The sequence below is a fragment of the Tyto alba genome, unplaced genomic scaffold, assembly GCF_018691265.1.
Source record: "Tyto alba isolate M040663 unplaced genomic scaffold, T.alba_DEE_v4.0 Super-Scaffold_42, whole genome shotgun sequence".
NCBI classification, from domain to species: Eukaryota; Metazoa; Chordata; class Aves; order Strigiformes; family Tytonidae; genus Tyto; species Tyto alba.
The window spans coordinates 15,621,831-15,639,935 of NW_024881318.1; the positions used below are offsets into that span (position 1 = coordinate 15,621,831).

The window sequence follows — 18,105 nt, forward strand, 5'->3', positions numbered from 1 at the left end:
ACATAAGTAACAGAGGAAGACACAACATGAAACCACTCATGCTCTGACCGCATGTTTGGCCCATTGCAGTTTGCAAAGGCTGCTAGAAGTCTTCTCCTGTTCCAAAGTTGGGGGCAGACAACCCTTTTTCCCCCCCTCCTCTCCAAAGAGGTGTCATTTTGGTTTACCTCGGAAGGTGTTACGTACATGTTTATGTGAACTAAGTCTACTGTCCCTGTTCCAAGTCCTGACACAGGAGATGCCATCAATCAGGGCGCTCTGGATGCAGCATTTTGATGTAAACATGCTACAGAAGAGGCAAAATTGTAAAATTATATTTTCAAGCGTGTTTTTTTTTGTTTTGTTTTCTTGGAAGACTTTGAAAAGGTCGGTGTTTAAAACAGCAGCTGACATTGGCTCAACCTTCAGTCCCCAGCGCTTCAGTCCCCTGCGCTTGACCCCGAGAGGACTGCCAAGGTGGGGACCCCTAATGCTCACCCGCCATCTCCAGCCGCAAAGCCCTGGCAGGAAGAAAACGAAACCCCGAGTCACCCGCTGAGAGAAAGGGGAACCGGCGCTTTCTTGAACTGCGCCTCAGGTGCCGCCTGGGCCGGCGGTTTCGGTATGCAAAGAGGCCGCCGCGCGGCGCTTCCTCGAGCACGGCTGCTGGCCGGGCGGCTCCGAACGAGATCGAGGAACTTCTGTATCATGCTAAAGAAAACAGTCATTTATAGATTTTAGTTAGGTTTTTTGTTTTTGTTTTTTGTTTTTCAAGCGATCCTTTTAAGCACTACCGGCCCACCTCCCGCCCCCCGGCTCGCATTGGAGGAACGACCAATAACCCCCCGCCCCGCGTCCCCTTTAAGGCTTCCCGGCCGCCTCCTCCCACGTGGTGCGGAGCAGAGGCGGGGATTCGACGGTGCGTCAGTTCCGTTTTGCCCGTGCGGTAGAAGACCGGAGTGTGGAGTAGGACGTGAGTGTTGGGGTCCCCCCATCGCGCCCCGCCGGGGCCGCCGCCATTTTCTCTCATCCCCCGACCCTGCCGCCGGCCGCGGGGGCCCCAGTATCTCCTGGCCGGCGCCGGGAAGGCGCGTTGGGGCAGCCGTGTAGCGAGGCTCCCCCGTGTTCCGCGACGCCCCGCTGTTCCCTGCGGGAGGGATGCCCCGCTGTGGAGCGGGCCTGGGGCGGGAGGAGGAGCTGCCGTCGAGGAGAAACTGCCATGTTGGGGGGGCAGAGAGGATTTGAGTGAGGGAGAAAATGGCGGCGGGGAACCGCCCGGCTCCGTTCCCCCCACCGCCGGGATCTGACCCCGCTTGCTGAGACCCCCCCACGGCTTTTTTTTTTGTTTGTTTGTTTGTTTTTTTTTTTTTTTTTTTTTTTTTTTTTCGTGTGCTACCTTTTCTTTCCTCCGCCGCCGGTGACCTGCAGCTCGCTTGCTGCCACCTTGCCTCGGGATGACCTAGGCGTTTTTCCCCGTGTGCTCCTAATCGGGCTCTCGCCCCTTTCCGTTGGGGGGCAACACAAGCCGTGGAAAAGTGTAATAGAGGAGGAAAATGGCGGCTGGGATCCGCCTACCTGGAGTTCCTAGCTCCTCATGGCTTGTCTTCCTCTTATGTCCTTCGTCCTCGTTTGGCCCGTCTCCCTCCGCCCTCTCTCTACCCGGTGCTGCGGTGTCTCCTCACGCTCTGCTTGCCAGTCTCTCCCGAGGGGTGCCCTCCACCCCCCATTTCTTCCACTTTCCGCCCCCACCTTCCTCCATGTTGTCACTCTCTCATCCTGATGCGGACCCTGGGGTTATCCCCTGCTAGCCCCCTGCGTATCAGTCTTTTCCATGTTCGGCTCCCTCATCTCATTGCTGTGCTTATTTTTACTTTGTCTCATTCCAGCTCTCCTCTGCTTCCCTCCTGCAGCGTGACTTGTGTGTGCTTCCCAATATCCTGTGCTGATTTCAGTGCTGCAGCTTCTATTGTTGACCTCCAAGCCACTACGGCAGAACTTGCCCAACTTTAGAATCACTAGTAGTATTTAGATACGTTAGCATTATTCAGACACTGTTTTCTTTTGCATGTGCATTTTTCACTGCCAGTTTAGGAACACTACTACACCTTTTTTCTCTTCTGAGATGCTTCTTTAATGCTTTTTCAACCCTTCCCAGCTGTAGCTTATTTTATGCAGTTTTTCTCTGGGATGCTTATTTTTAATCTGAAAGAACAAATCAGCTATTTATTTGTTAAAGTTTCTAGTAGTAGGCAAGATGTGCAACTGCTATATCTAACCACATGTTTGCATATGAGAGAGATGTAGAAACAAACCTGACAGCATGCATTCAAGGAAAGTTGAATGTCCACTTGTCTGATGGATGAATGGACTGTAGTGATTGATGTGTTGAATCTGCAGTGGAAATACTAATTGCAGTACTGTGGTTCACTGTAACTGAGGTGTTTTTCAGACTTTTGTATCATTGGTGGGAACTTCAACTTCATGTATGACGATTATGCAGCGTGTTTCTTGCAAATTCAACTGGGTGAAATACCCGTGTGAGAGTAGGGATAGTGATAGGTCTTTGATAGTTTATATTTGTGAACATAATACTTTTTGTGAATGTATTTTTTTCATTATGGTTTCTTTCACATCTCAGGGTATATGAAACAGGTTAAAAATTGTCTCTGTAAACAGTTCAGAAACTAAAATTTTCATTTAAAGTAGTTGCAGCAAAAATGAGAAAAAATATAAGAGGGAAGAGGAAGATTGCATTGACAATGTATATTAAAGCTTATATGAGAAGGCAGGGATGCCTTTGGGAGGGTTTTGAATAAGATGAGCCCTTGCAAACATGTTTGAAAATGGCTTTCCAGCTGTAATGGGACATATTTCTTGTATAGTGTTCTCATACTATTTTTCTCTTCTTAGAATGCCTAAATCAAAGGAACTTGTGTCTTCAAGCTCATCTGCCAGTGATTCAGATAGCGAAGTTGACAAAAAGGTGAACATTATATGCAGTTTATTACTACTGTATTAACTCTTGTATTTAAGGCTGGGGTCAAGGAATTAGGTGAGCACTATGTCACAACATGTATGTCATTCCCTAGAATTTATCACTTAACCCAAAACCCAGAAATCCTTTCCCCCCATCCCAAACAACTACAACAAAAAATCTCCACCTCTCAAGATTAGGGTTTGAGTGGGTAGGATGCTTTTTTCGTTGCACTAAACTTTTTCTAAGTTGCATTTTCTCCTGAGGGTTTTCCATATGATATATCTAACCACAAGCTTCCTGGAATTCTTTGCTCCTTTTCTTCAAGTGATAAAAGGCTTTTGTATAAGCTGCCCCTGGTGGCAAGAATTTGGACTAATTTTGAGGACAAACACCCACCCCTCTCCACCTCATTTTGATATCTGGATTGCTTGTCCAAAACAAACCTTCACTTGCTTTGTCCTCAGTGTGCCACTGGCATACCTAGTTTGCATGTTCTTTTTCTCTGTTTCAGATTTTTACATTTAACTGTAATACCATAAGCTAGTTTTTCACTTAAAAGCTGAGCCAGCCTGCCTGACTTTGAGCTGATTAATTTTACTATGTTTACTGTTTTAAATGTATAAATTGAGTGTTGCCATATATTTTGAATAGTTTTTTAATTTACAAGTTTGTATAGACGTGCCAGTCATTATGAACAAAACCAGACAAAAACAGTGAATTTGTCTTTTTAAGAAAAGCTAGGTGGTAATGCAGACATCATCAGGTCTTTTAATGTAGCATGTGAAGAGACTTGGTCTGCTTTACTGAATTGGTTCAAAAGTCACTTGGTTGCACTTTGAAAATTAGGTGTTCTGTCAGATCTTAATATAAGAGAAAATGATCAGGTTTTTTTTTTATTTGGAACTGTATTCCTGAAAACACAGTCTAGCAGTCTGCTTTAGTGGGCAGTAGAGCGGTTGTTATAACCTCCCATATTTGTTGGAACTGTTGGTCTTGAAAAGAGGTTATCCACAGCATCATTCTAGCAGGTGAGACTAATTTTTGGTGTCTTTGTATTACTCCCTTTTTTTGGGGGCAGGCGTGGTTACTATATAACCATTAGAAATAGTAACTTTGTAGCATCTGCAGGTAATCCAATTTACAGGTGGTATTGTCTGAATGTTTTAAATGTGTTTAATGTACCATGCTATAGACAGAGACTTGGCATTAATTTAAAAAAAAATACAACTCTGGAGATGATTTCGAGATCCTTTCTTCATTATGTCATCTAGTTTTTTTTTCTTTTTTGGAAGAGTTGTAAGCTGTCCTGCGTTTTTTGTTGCACTCAGTGGAAATTAAACTTCCATTAGACTTTAAATTTTTTATTAAAACTACTGAACTGACAGTATTACCATGCAGAAAGAGTAGGATTTTTGAAATATGTTTTGATCTAGTTAACTTCTCTGTAAAGCCAGAGTATTACAGCAAACTTCACTAAGAAGCAGCATCAGGCTTATTTGAAGATTTTTTTTTTTTTTAAATTCCAATCTAAATGTACAGTATTGGATTCCTGTCTTCACAAGCAGGAAAGTGATAGTGTACATTGCTTAGTAGTAGTTGGTGACCTCTAACATAAAGTTTTCAGTAACTTAATAGAATGAATTGTTTCATGCTTTTCTTTTTATTTTCTCCAAGGCAAAGCGGAAAAAGCAAGCAGCTCCAGAAAAGCCTATAAAGAAACAAAAGACTGGTGAAAGTTCAAAAGGTGCAGCTTCTTCTAAGCAAAGCAGTAACAGAGACGAGAATATGTTTCAGGTAAAACTGGTGACTCTTAGAGTCTGGTTAAGGTAACATTACATCATATTCACTATAAAACTTGTGAGATGATCTGAATATCTGGACAGCATAGTGCTTGGTCTCCTGAAACCTTGGCCAAAGGGGATTACGATGCTAGCATGCAAATGAGATGCTCAGAAAGCATTGTCAGGTTTCAGCAGAGTAAAAGAATCTGACTTGTAGCAATTGATATAACCATCATATCTTTGCCCGCTCTAACTCTGGTTAGTCATTTTGTTGGTATATACAGCACTTTCTGTGAGAATACTGTAAATACTTTATCTGGACTGTCTCTACATGGAAATGTTTTCTAATTGGGGCTCTTGAAAGAAAGCTTCTTGGAAACCAGAGTATAGACTCTTAATTCCCGTTTAACCAGGTCAAGAGCATCTTGGCTCCTGTATGATCAGACAGTGTCTTGGAATAAATTTTGCCAGTTGCTTTGTTTTATGATGCAGGTTTTTGTCACTGAACATCCAGAAGGATTGTAATTTTTGACAGATCCTTGTTTTTAAGATGGGATGGATGTACATTTTTCAGTAGCAAGATGCATGTGTCAATTCAGGGTATTGTAGTGAATTCCTGGGGTTAGCTACAAAGAACTGAAATTCTTAGAGACATTTGATTCTTAAGTTTGTTAACAGGTATGGGAGGGATGCCTAATAAGATGGTCCCAACACTGAATAAGGCAAAATAAATGGTTTGGGGCTGTAGCTGTGCAAAATAATATAGCAAAAAATACCCCAAACCCTTTCTAGGGAGAAGACTAACTGAACAGATATATTAAAAATAACTGACCTGTATTACAGTATCAATTCTTGCCTTCCTCTTATAGTTGTGAGGGAGAGCCTCAGCTGAAGGCAGTGCCTGGACTTACTCATCAAAGGAAGAATATAATATTTTTATTTTTCCTGGGGTATGCTTTGAACCATGTAAGAAGAATGAGATACATGGTTCTTCCAGACTTTGTGGTGAACTGCAGTTAGAACTCAAAAATATGTATAAGCTTTATGCTACGTTTGTAATAAGTTCATTTAGAGCACTTTTAATGCTCCCAGATGCAAAAAAAGTCCAAACTGTTTCAAATGAAAGCAAAAGTATTTGCATGCTCTGATTTCTTTCAACCTTTTTGACCTAAGATAATAAAGTTACTAAAAACAGACAGCAGAGGACTCCTATTAGTCTGAACAGGAATTCTTCCAGTGTTGAGTATAATACAGAAAAAATACTTGAATATCACCTTGACCTAAAACATCAGTGTTACTTAGTATATGCCTGTCTTTAGTTAATCAACAGAATTTTTTTAAGATGTCTTAGTGTGTTATGTGAAGCTTTGAGTTTTTTCATGTTGCATCAGCCTATGTGAGTTAACTAAGATGCAACTGTTTCAGTGTAGAAGTAGCCTGTAGGTCTGAGGATACTCCCCCTCTCTCTGCCCTACCTAGGAGAGTGTGCTAGAAGATCTAGTTGCATGTTAATTTTTTAGGTATGGTCTTGTTTGCCCTGGGACTATTAGTAATACTAGAAACTCTCCTTTCTGCTTTCCCATGGCAGTAAAATGATCTCTGATGTGCAAGTGACTTTGCAGTATAACTTACAAGTGTGGCTTCAGTTGATGGAAATCAGGCTGTAAAGCGTTCCTAGGATAGAAGTTCTGTGGTGTCCATATTCTGGGTGGAAGTGGCAGCAAATGATGTGAAACTCAGAGGCTGCTTGTTCCATACCCACAGGCTGTATTCTCAAAGTGTGCATCTTCCCTTAATATAGAGCTTATTGTGACTGCTGTGTTTAGAAGATTTAGCATTTTCATAAAGATCTACATTTTACTATTTTTGTTTGAGTAATGTTGGTGTAATCATATTCTTGAAACTAATTATGAAGAATAGTATAAATGTAAGTAGTAGGGAATGAAGTCATTATAAGAGACCAAGCATATTTATTTACATGTCTTGGCCTTTTTAAGATTTATAGGTAGCCTCGTATACTTTGGATTTTGTGTTAAAGTATTAGGGTGCAGCTGGGGTGCGGAAATTTATCTTCCATTTGTGATGTATTACTAGAGACCCTGAGGATGAGCATTATTTATGTTAATGTGGAAGGATTTAGTGTTGATACATTCGATTTCTGACTGTGGCCTCAAGCCGACATAAGCTCTGCATCATGTGCTTTGGCTAGTTTGATAAATCCTGTCATCTACTTATGCCTGATTTGGATAAGGTTTGTCAATGCTGTCAGGATGCAGTATTAATGACTGTCCAGAGTGGAACAACACTGCATGATCGTGCATTTCACTGAAATTGCTACTTCAAAAGTTGTTCATCTGTGTGTTGTCCCACCTCCCTCTCTTACTCTTTTTTTTTTAAAGTTTGAGTCTTACTTGTTTTTTGACTTGGGAGAGATAAGTTCTTTGGTTTTCTAGTGTAATGTCTTTATCATAGGCTTCTGAAAGTAGATAAATACATAGGTTCATGATGTTCTGGAAAGGTGATTGGTTTAGCACGTTAATTTTGAAACTGAAGTGGTCACCGATGCATTTTCCAATCAATTTACTTTTTTGCAGATCTCATTACTTACAGGATTCTTTATTGTGTTCCTAGTGCTATACATATAGTTATCAGCTAAAAAAGAAGGATGCTTTTTTAGCTCTTTCTACTTCCACAGTGTGTTTACAGTTTAATCAAGGTAAACTGGAGGTAGGAAGAAAAATGGTGAAGGGGATAGTTACTGAAAGTCATACAGGAAGTCAGTTGCATAGCTGTGAAAGGAACTGAGACATGGTTCAGTGCATTTTACTCTAAGAAACGGAAACCTGGAAATAATACTTTTAATGTCTTCTCATTTATGTAATTCAATAGTGTAGTATAAAGAGCTGTAATATTTAATAAAAAGCATAAAAATTTGTGTATGAAAGTTGAACTGTAGTAACTATGCTGCTATAAATCAGTGTAACCGTTGGAACACTGCTGTGGTTATAGAGATATAAAGATGTCTTAGATCAGTGAAATTTTTCTAGGACTATTAGCTGCTGTGTGAAAAAAGAATGGTTCAGAAATTAATCTGTGCCACAGTTGCAGGTAACTGAATGTGAAGAAATGCCAAATCTAGATTTTAGTTGAGGTTTTTAATCTTGGAAGTTATTTGAAACTACTTTAGAAGCCTATTTAAAGCTTTTAGCAGTGGCAGTGTTTGCATACAATTCAACTAAACATTCAAAATTTAATGTGAACATTCAGCTGAAATCTAGACAGTGATTTAAAATCTAACTAATGTGTTTCCTAAATAGAAACGTATTCAGAAATTGCGGTTGTCTCATGAATATATAATTTACTTTCTGTACATTTGAAATAGACTAAAATTTAGATTGGGGAGTAGAGCTCCCTCACTTCCTGTTTATAACTGCTGCACAGATGGTTATAATAGAGGCAAAATTTTGTTTCAGAAAACAGTAAATTAGCGGCTTTTGTAAGAAGTAAGCATATTAATATAGGTGTTTATATTCTAGGAGAATTACTTTTGCACTGAGCACTGAATGCTCAACTTGCTTTAAGTTGTTCATCTGTTTATATTGTCATTACTTATTAGCTTGCTGACTACTTGTGGTTTGAGTTCAGAATGCAATTGAGCACCACACAGCTGCTCACTCCCCACTTCACCCCCAGCACTGTGAAGGAAAAAATAGATAAAAAGGTTTGGAAATTAGGATAAGGACTGGGAGGGGTGACTTATCCATTAGTCCCAAGCAATGGACAGACACCAGACTCATCTCAGGAAGAAAAAAGAACATAAATATAGTACGTACAGTAACAACACCATCACTTAAGAGGTGGAGTAGAACAGTGAGAGGCATTACTACATCTTAAAAACACCTTCTACCCTTCCCTTCTTCACATGCTCATCTTTGCTTCCGATTTCTCTACCTCCTCCCCCTGAGCAGTTCAGGGGGCAGGGAATGGGCGGGTGTAGTCAGTCCTGCCCCTTCTTCCATGTCAGAGGAGGTGGGAGAGTGGGGAGTGTGTGTGTGAACTTCTGGCTTTCTCCCCCTGCTCCAGCATGGTCCCTTTCTCAGAGGAGATAGTCCTCCACAAACAGTCTCATGTGAGTCCTTCCCATGCGCTGCAGCATTTCCAGAGCGGCTCCTGTGTGGGACATCCCAGAGTGTTGTCCTCCCAGTGCTGAACTACAACAGTGAGAGCTGCTGCTTCCCACAGAGTTCTGCAGGTCAACAGCAGCTCTACCAGTGACTGCCATGGGTGGTGGTGGGAGGTGGCCCTGCTGTCTCACCATGGGATACAGGCGTCTCTGCTCCGGTGTACCTCACCCCCTGTTTCTTCTGTTGGTGTTCACATAGCTGTCACAATTCTTCTTTCCAGGTTCACCTTCTTAAATACATTATTGCAGAGGGACAGCCACTGTTGCTAATTGGCTCAGCCATTGTGCAGATGTGGTTCTGGGGGAGCTTTGAGAAGCTTCTCACAGGGGGCCATGGCTGTAGCCCGCTCCCCCACTACCTAAAACCCCACCACACACACAAACCCAGCACACTAATCTGGACTAAGGTTTTGGTCTAGTTGTTTCTCTGGTGTCTAAAATAAGCTGCAGTGTACAGTGTCACATGTCAGAGTCTGATGCTGCTGGGAAAAGTGAATGCTGCAATATGTAAAATACCTAAAAGACCCTTTTATGTGTGTTGACAGATCGGCAAAATGAGGTATGTCAGCGTTCGTGACTTTAAAGGGAAAGTCTTAATTGATATTAGAGAATATTGGATGGATCAAGAAGGTGAAATGAAGCCTGGCAGAAAAGGTATTGTTATACTTCATGTTATTTTGCATTAAAACATTTTCTGAAGTTTTGTGGAGAACTTTATGTATCAGATTTTTACACTTAGTTGCTACTTGATATAAATTATATTTTAACAAATGATTAGTTTTATCTGTAGATCATAAACAAAAAGCAAAGTCGGTTCATTGTTCCGAGTTTGTTTTCCTAAATGGATCCTCCATGATTCCATGATTTATGAAAGACAAGGCATCAAATATAAGTAAATTTGGTATGGGAGTTATAGCCATAATTTTTCCTCCGCATTGATTAACTTAACGCAATTTATTTCTTTTATTCCAATTACTCACTTGTGACAAGTTATTAATTTCTTTAAAACAATTATTCATTTCTATCAAATTTTAGATTAAAATAATCAAAACATTTTTTGTGACTAATTTTAGAAAAAATGTCAAGATCTTATTTGAGGTGAAAACACCTCAAGTGTGTAAGTTTTTGTACTGTGCTTCTAATTTGCAGCACAGCATAAGCCATTGTACCTTTAATTGCTACTGCCATACCTGCTTTATATGGCATACCTTCACTGAACTGTTTTCAGAACTTTGCCAATAGTAAGATGAGGATGTGAGGATAGTTGCAGTAGTAGTGCTTTGCTTAGCATCATGTTGCTTCTGTTAGAAAAGCCTACTTTTAATCAATTTTCATATTACGCCGAGGGAAGAGGTAAGCATGAAACACTTTGCCCTGGAGATTGAAGTCTTTAATGTACAAACAGCATAAGGTTTGTTACATTCCTCTGGTTTGTCCAGGAGCAACTCAGTGAACAGACATGTGGAAAGCTTGAGAAGCATTTTCAACATTTCTTAAATAACCACTGAAAATAGGTTTGTATGAACAGATGTACTGGTGTTGTACAGGAAACCTTCTTGTTTTGGATTTGTTGCTACTTAAAAAATACTACTCTAACTTCTAAGGATTCTAACATGCTGTATTTTGAGGTAGAAGTCAAAAGTAAACCATTTGAGTGGCAAGCTACAATGAGATTTGATGGGTAGGCCAAGTGACAAAAATTATGTGATGTAGATAGAAATGTTTATCCATGTGGCAAAAGGGTCTGAATTTTATTAGGATAAAATCAATAATAATCTGATACAGTATGTGAGTCTAATATAACATTGGTGCACTTATGAGCCGCTTATCTAGCTATCCTAAAAACAGTGTAAGCAGTTGAAATTGTCTAACAAACACAAAAAAAAAATCCAACAGTTTAAATTATTGAAGGTTGTTGCAAACAGCAGGTCTGAACTGCATGCAGTTCATCTGGTATGTGGTTTGGGGACATCTTGATGGTCTTTGGTCCCCTAATAGTGGTTAGCAAAGCTTACCTAATTTGTTTTCAAAAGAAACCTGCCCTCTAAAGACTGGTGAAAAACTACTTAGAGTAGTAGCTCCATGCAGACTGCTTGCTGCTCAAGATTATGGTTACGCTCAGTGACAGTGGAAGAAAAAAAAGGCAATGACCCCCAAAAATGGAATTCAAAGTTTCACATGTTTTCAGGTCCTGCTCCACCTACAGGGAGAAAGCAATGAAGGAAGCCTGATCACTGAGGGGGGAGAGTGGGGTTAAATAGTAGAAGAGCCTGGCTGGAAAGAGTATGAGAGGTAGGCCTGTGAGTCTGTACTTCCATCGAGTTGGCATAGAGATTGTAGGGGAAGAATGAGACTAAAGTGCGAAGGAGAGATGTGCCTGGACTCAAGCTTGAGGAATTACAAATTTAGAACCGAGGAGGTGGGTTGTGGGCCACTGACTGATTATTGACTGAATGTCACTGGAAACTGTACTTGAAATAACTTCTGTGTTGGTTTGTGAGTGCTAGGGGGAAAAAAGCCCCAGAATTATGGTACTTTAAAACTGCATAGAAGTTCAGGCCGCAGAGGTATGTCTTCTAGGAGCCAACAGGAATATGAATGATTTCCTACTTCTCATCCAGGGCTTTTGTGCTGCTTTCTATCGAGGCCAGACCTGTATTTCCCTTCTAGTACTTAGCCTAATACTTGTGAGTGAATTCGTTACACTGTACTAATCTCTAATTTCAATTTGTCCAGAGATAAGCTAAAGCTAAACTGAGTAGTTTCACTTTGCAACTGAGACAGTGGTTGAAGTAGCTCAAGCATTAATAGCTATGACATAGACTTTGTGTATGAAACCAGCTTTGATAGTAATTATGCAAGATCCTGCACCACAATTTTCTTTGTTTTAAGTGTTTATTTTTAATGCATTTCAGGTATTTCTTTAAATCCAGAACAGTGGAACCAGCTGAAGGAACAAATTTCTGATATTGATGATGCAGTAAGAAAACTGTAAAGACAGAGCCATACAGGAACTGCTATCATTTAGTTGTTTCAAGAGGTCTTTTTACATTGGCTTTTGTTTCTAAAATATTGTTTTCCAAGCTATTGTATATTTGGATTGCAAAACGATTTGTAAGATGAATACTTTTTTTATGTGCATTAAAAGTGTATTCTGAGTGAGGCTATTTGTGTATACTTTACTAAAAGGAAATGTGTTGCTTTCACCTGGTGGTGTATAATAAACAAATCAAATAATATGTAAAGCATATTTGTTTATGGCCTTTTGATTGAAGGTGTTTGGTAAGGCCAACTAATAGCTTTAGTCTTTGTTTTAGTTTCAGTTGAGTTAACAGTTAATATAAATTTGTTTTCTGAAGAGACTTCTTAAAATGTCTCCATTTAATTTTTTCTTTTATTTCATACTCTTCAGTATTGCCCTGACAGCTTTCTGCTTTAAGACTTGATACAAACAGTGAACACTTGATAAAACACTTTTTTGTACATAATTTTAAATACTGTAATTTGCTAAATTACTGTTTAATGTAAACAGTCCAGAGAATATACATTTTTTTGCATTACTTGCATGAAGTGTTATGTTAAACCATAATGCTTGAACACAAGCCACATGTGATTTCTTCCCATTTTCATATAGTTTGCTTGACTTAGAAAAAAATAATAAGCCTTTTTAATTTGACCCTAGATTTTAGAATGTAATGCATAAACTTGTACAGTAATAGATATATACCTCAGAGTAAGATAGTATTTAAAAGCTCCAAATATGTTTATTAGGTACCTGTCTCAAGCTTTGCATTAAATTAATTCTTGAACACATACTAAATAGTTGTTCTATAGAAAAGAACAGTTAACCTGTCTCTGTAGGGTTTTTGTTCTTTTGAGAGTAGTGTCTAAACAATGATACTTAAACTAGGCTGTAACACAGGTTAAACAGTCACAGGGTTAAAATTGCTTCAGCCAAAATGTCTGGCTGTCATGCCTCTGTTCTGTCCACACTGTCTGCCTAAACCACTTAACTTGGCTTGCTTTGTGTGGCTTATGTGTGTACAGCTGTTTTACCTTTTGTACAGAAGATACTTAGTGCTTATAGTGGAGCGCTGGTACATAGTGGATCATGACTCTAGTGAACTTGTCAAACATTATACTATTCTGGTAAGAGAAGCTTCTGCACGGTGGAAGTTTTATTAGACTGGATGCTGCCCTAGTTGAAAGGACTTCTTGGTAGGTGTTGCGAACAATGCAACAAAGAAGGGAGACTGATGTTTGAGTAGAACTTGGAGAGATAAGGGGCATGCCAGTATGGAAATTGAAGGTGAAAGATCAAAGTTACTTGACACACAATGACTATAGTGAAGAAATGTATATTAGCAAAATTGGAGAAGAGTTACTTTTCTGGCTTAAGTTAATCAAAGGAAGAAGATGAAATAACTTCATGAAAATGGATTTCAGGACTATGTAGTAAATGTACAACTTAATTGGTTCAGCTGTAATTTTCCCATTTGACATTAAACTTAATGTAGTTTTGCAATATTCTGTAGACAAATAGGATTTACTATTTCTTAAATTTGGGAATATCTTAATGTCATCGTTTATATTGCAGATATTCATGGAAGTGCCATATGCTGACTGTTTCTGTGCAGCAGAGTTTCTAATTTGATACAAATAGGTATGGAAGGGTGACTTCATCAAATTAAACACATATGATTCAAATATATCAGATACCTCCACCTGCTTTAACTTACCCATTGTTGACATATTACAGATAAAGTTAAAATCTGTTTTTGTATAACTTAGGAAATCTGAGTTTCTAAGAACTGCTTGAGGGTGAATAAAAGGGTGAAGAGATGTTTAGTGGTAGCAGATGCATTTTTTGGACACTACATTCTTTGAGTGACTTCTAAAGGCAGGTAGGGATGCTTGGACCAAACAGAATAAATATGAAATATCTGCTAAAGCTTCACAGATGACTGAATGAAACAACTTGCTTCAGATCACTATTGACAGGTTCTAGCTGTTTTTTATTTGCTGTATGTATATATGATTTTTTCATATAAATCTGAAATTTTATAACCAGATTTCACGCATTTTACCTCAAAACTTTCATGTGGCTACTTTTGAAGTGCATGGTGATATTAGAGGAAACATTGTCCTCACTTAGATTACTGTGGTAGTATGTCGTTGGATGGCAGTTGTGTATCAGGGTACAGTATAATTGTGTTCAGAAAGGTGGAGAATTAAATTCATTCACTTGGGGGGGAGTAAGTGAAAAAGTTTTAATAGTGATTAGTTCTTTTGTGGAAACTGATGGCAGAGGTGTTCAAAGAAATTAGTGCTTGTTAACCAAGAGCTAGTTCCTATTATAGAAAACCCCCTTGCTGAATTTGTGGTGACAATAACTGAAACTGTTTTTCCCACCTTACTTAATAATACTTGGGACAGTTGGATTTTACGTAGCTACTGTGTTTAAAAATAGTTTTCCATCTGCCAGTTACATTTCTGCCTGTAATATTGATGAAATACCATATATTTTACCTGAGCCAATCTGAATGTCTGCATGGTTGACCTAAAAAAAAGTAACTAAATAAACCAGTCAGTTTCACAAATTAACTCAAAATGGGATGAGTTGAATTATGAGGGAATTCATTGCACCTCAGATGACTGTGCTTGTTACTTGATAAAAATTGGACACACTCAATGTTATTTTGAAATAAATAGTTCGTAGTGTCTTGTCATGTAATTGTCTACAGCTGTAGTCTTTCTAATTTGAGAAGAAAATGCAGATTTTTTGAATAAAGATTATTTTCTTGCAGACAAAATGGTAATTAGAGTATGTGTGGAAGTGTCCATGGAAGAAAAACTTAGATGTATGAAAAGGCTGTATAGTATGGGATAAAAAACACTGCTCCCTTGCCCATTGAAGTGGCAAAAGAAAGATGCATTTGATTCTTGAGGTTTATGCAGGGCATACTAGCAATATGTTTTATAAATTAAACCTTATGGAGCTTGGGAGGAAAAATATATCACATAGCTGCCAAAGTAACCTTATGTGTGATAAACTATCATGTATGATGTTGCTCTTATTTAGAGATGTTCATATTGAAATTAAACAAATGCAGTACCAACTTTGATATTTCTGTTAAAGGAAATTCCCCAGTTACGTACTTATGTGATCTGTTAGCAAAAAAATTGATGACTGTAATTCTGGTAACTCAAATGTCACATTGTTAACCATGTAGAATGTTTCATGTTTTGCTCTGGTGGTATCTACTGCAGAGAGGCCACTGGAAATATAAGCCCTCCAACTGTAATTACCTTAATGTTCAAATAAAAAGTAGTTAAATGACATATGTGTAATAACAATTTTAACACTTGGAAATAAATGAAGACTTCTGTTGACATAGTGTTATTTTTAATAGAAATTTAGCTACACTAGAAGTTTTCCTTAAATTGTTATGGCAACTGCTGCTTGTTTCTTGCAACTATTATAATTCGGAAATTTGAAAACTTGGTCGTCTTACACTTCGTTTGTGTTTGTGGGTGGGGGTTTGATTGTATGACCCTGAAGGATAGAAGTTTTTCACAGTGATAGGACAAGTGTCATGTAAATATGGAAGCAGCAGATAGAAACATGCTTTCAAACATCAAACAGATCAAACGAGGAAAGCACCTGATAAGTCACTACTGTTACAAAAATGGCTGATAATATTTTTCAATGGAGCTTCTGATCTGACCATAACCATAGATAAGATAGTTTCACGCCCATTTATTTATTATCATTGGTCAGCTAAATCACTGTAGGCTTCATTAAGAAGGATATTTGCTTTTCATAAACTTGCAGTGACTGATTTGTAGGGAGTGGATTAACAGATTGTAGCCTTGAACTGAACAGGTTTTTCAAGTAATTTTGATTAGCAATATATAGCCACAGAAACAGAAGTTACTGTGACTCAGAGGAAAGAAATGGAGTTTGGGGTTGATGGAGGGTCATTATGTCCTGCCTGTTTCTCATTTACTGCCACTCACTTATCAATAGGAGTGATCTTTGTAGCTCCTGTGACGATGGAAGAACAATCTGAGAGGCAGTGTTTTTCCTGTTGTGAATCAAGCCTGTATGTCCCCTACTCTCAACTTAATATTGTTATGTAAAAGTGTGATGACTTCCGCTGAAGAACTGAAATAAAGCCCTTGGCTTAGTCACGGTTTATCAGGGAAGCTTAAATCATGGTGTCTTGAGCAGAGGGATGTGCCATTAGTCATGGAGATAACTTAAAGGCTGAGAACTTGGTGACAGCAGTTCCCTTGGTATTGTGCTTCATTGAACAAAAAGGTTACATTTTTTGGTAACATCTGCTTAATTTGTTTTTTGTTGTACTTCCTTTTCACTTTCAGTGAATCCATATGCACTTCATTGATGGGATGGTGAGTGAGGTAGGAACTGAGGTTGGGTTGAGGACTTGTTTTTATAAACCTTATCCCTTGGGAGGAGGTGGGCTCTCAACCCTAAGGGTGAATAGAGCTAGCTGTAAAACTGCAAAGGTTGATGGAATTAACAAAATGTTTGTGGAAATCTCTAGGCTTATTTGGTAAAGTGAAGCAAGAAACATTTTATGCCTCTTTGGCTGTTATACGTAGTAGACTACTGTTAGTTATCAGTTCACTTGGGTGGATGTTAGAGATAAAAACTGCTGAAGTAAAGAAATGGCAAGATTTTTACATAACTCTGTTACTTGTGTTGTTACCTAAAGAACTGTTTCACACCTTAACAGTTTCAATATTTTATGCTTTCACTAATAGGCTAATATTTAAATAATTTTCAAGCTGTTGAAAATAAAGCTCATTTCATCTTAGGAGCAGAAATGCCTAAGTTGTTATATTCACTAAAATACCACACGATGTATCTGAGGGAGAGGTGAATGACATTGTATATTAAGAACAAACTTGAGATTGATGTGGCCCTAAAAACTGATTGAAGTTGAAAGTTAGGTGGTATGCAGCAATAAAACTGTGTAGTCTGTTTGTGGTGTTGATTTTTTGTAATCTTTGAAGCTTTTTGCTAGCTTTCTCAATGTGAAATGGCTCTGCAGAGCTCTGCAGTTTCCTCTGCCATCTATTTGCCATGCCTTACTGAGATCTGCTGCTCCCTTTGCATTTCCTCTATTATTTATGTTCTGACTGGAAGCGTCCCTCCATCTCCTGGAACACAAGCATCTCTGGGTCTGCTCATGTTATCACGAGACAAGGAATATATTAACAATTGGATCCTAATGATAGTTGGCATATAGAGTTGCTATTGCTAACACAAGCTAATTAATGGTCATACGGGGGTTTTAAATAAATATTTTAAATCATTGTGATAAAGTATACTTAAAATAGTTGAATTACTATTGACAACATGCATACTTCCCAAAGGAAGTAGTTTTCTTCATACTAGCTTGGATTATTGTCTTCAGTGAAAATGCCAGACAAATGCTTTTCCTGTGAAGCAATATTAACAACTTGGAAAATACCACAGTGAGACAGTTTCTAGGTTAAAAACAATAGGGTTATCGCTTGGATATGTGCTTGCCATAAGCAAGGGTATTTGTAATTGCTATGGTTTGGTTAATGGAAAGAAAACGCAGTTGCTTGGGTAGCCTGAAAAGTTCCACAAGTGCCATGTAGGGCATAAGTAGTGTTTAAGATGATATGAAGACTGCCCTACTATTTGTCCAAAGAAACCTTTGAACAATATTAACTTGCGGTATGCTTGTCCCGACATACACCCTGGTAGGAGAACTAGTTGCCCTGAGTCACTCCTCTAACACTGTGTAGAGAAAGGGCATCTTTCTCTTTTTCCTACAGCATCTATTATGTTACTATTCCACAGTAATGTGCCTGCTGTCTATCAAAACTATTTGTAGTAACGTGTAAAATGTTTGTGGCTTATTTGTTAAAATGGGAACAAACATTTTGGGTTTGGGGAACAATTTTTTGTAAGTTATCTTGATATTTTCTCTGCTCCTTCAATAAATTTGTTCATGACTTGGTATTCTAATTTTTTTGGCATTGTTTTGCTGGAAACTGAAATTGTTTTTTCCTGTTATCATTAAGGAGTTTTGCAACTCCTTACTTTTAATATGCTCCAGTTGCAGCTTTTGAAAATGAACTTGCAAAGGTCATGCTTGGATGCAGTTCTTACTAGATTTTTA

General features: G+C 38.6%; 1 protein-coding gene across 2 annotated transcripts; it reads left to right on the forward strand.

Annotated features, from left to right (window-relative positions):
* Positions 1 to 852: 852 nt before the first annotated feature.
* SUB1 (SUB1 regulator of transcription) lies at positions 853 to 15,260 on the forward strand. 2 transcript variants are annotated; one of them, XM_042804622.1, is made up of 5 exons: positions 853 to 952; positions 2,890 to 2,962; positions 4,631 to 4,750; positions 9,466 to 9,574; positions 11,109 to 11,822. In XM_042804622.1, exons 2-5 carry the CDS (start codon positions 2,891 to 2,893, stop codon positions 11,138 to 11,140), a joined length of 333 nt encoding a protein of 110 aa, XP_042660556.1. In that variant the 5' UTR covers positions 853 to 952; position 2,890; the 3' UTR covers positions 11,141 to 11,822. The 2 variants fall into 2 exon arrangements, with proteins under 2 accessions (XP_042660556.1, XP_032848103.1); XM_032992212.2 differs by lacking the exon at positions 11,109 to 11,822 and adding an exon at positions 11,836 to 15,260 and having other exon boundaries at positions 854 to 952.
* Positions 15,261 to 18,105: the final 2,845 nt, after the last annotated feature.

What these genes read in the sequence shown, in the direction of transcription:
- SUB1 (XM_032992212.2), top strand. Translation starts at nt 2,891, where the DNA reads ATGCCTAAATCAAAGGAACTTGTGTCTTCAAGCTCATCTGCCAGTGAT. An exon ending in GAGACGAGAATATGTTTCAG is followed by an intron (nt 4,751 to 9,465) that starts GTAAAACTGGTG and finishes GTGTGTTGACAG; the next exon opens with ATCGGCAAAATGAGGTATGT. An exon ending in AATGAAGCCTGGCAGAAAAG is followed by an intron (nt 9,575 to 11,835) that starts GTATTGTTATAC and finishes AATGCATTTCAG; the next exon opens with GTATTTCTTTAAATCCAGAA.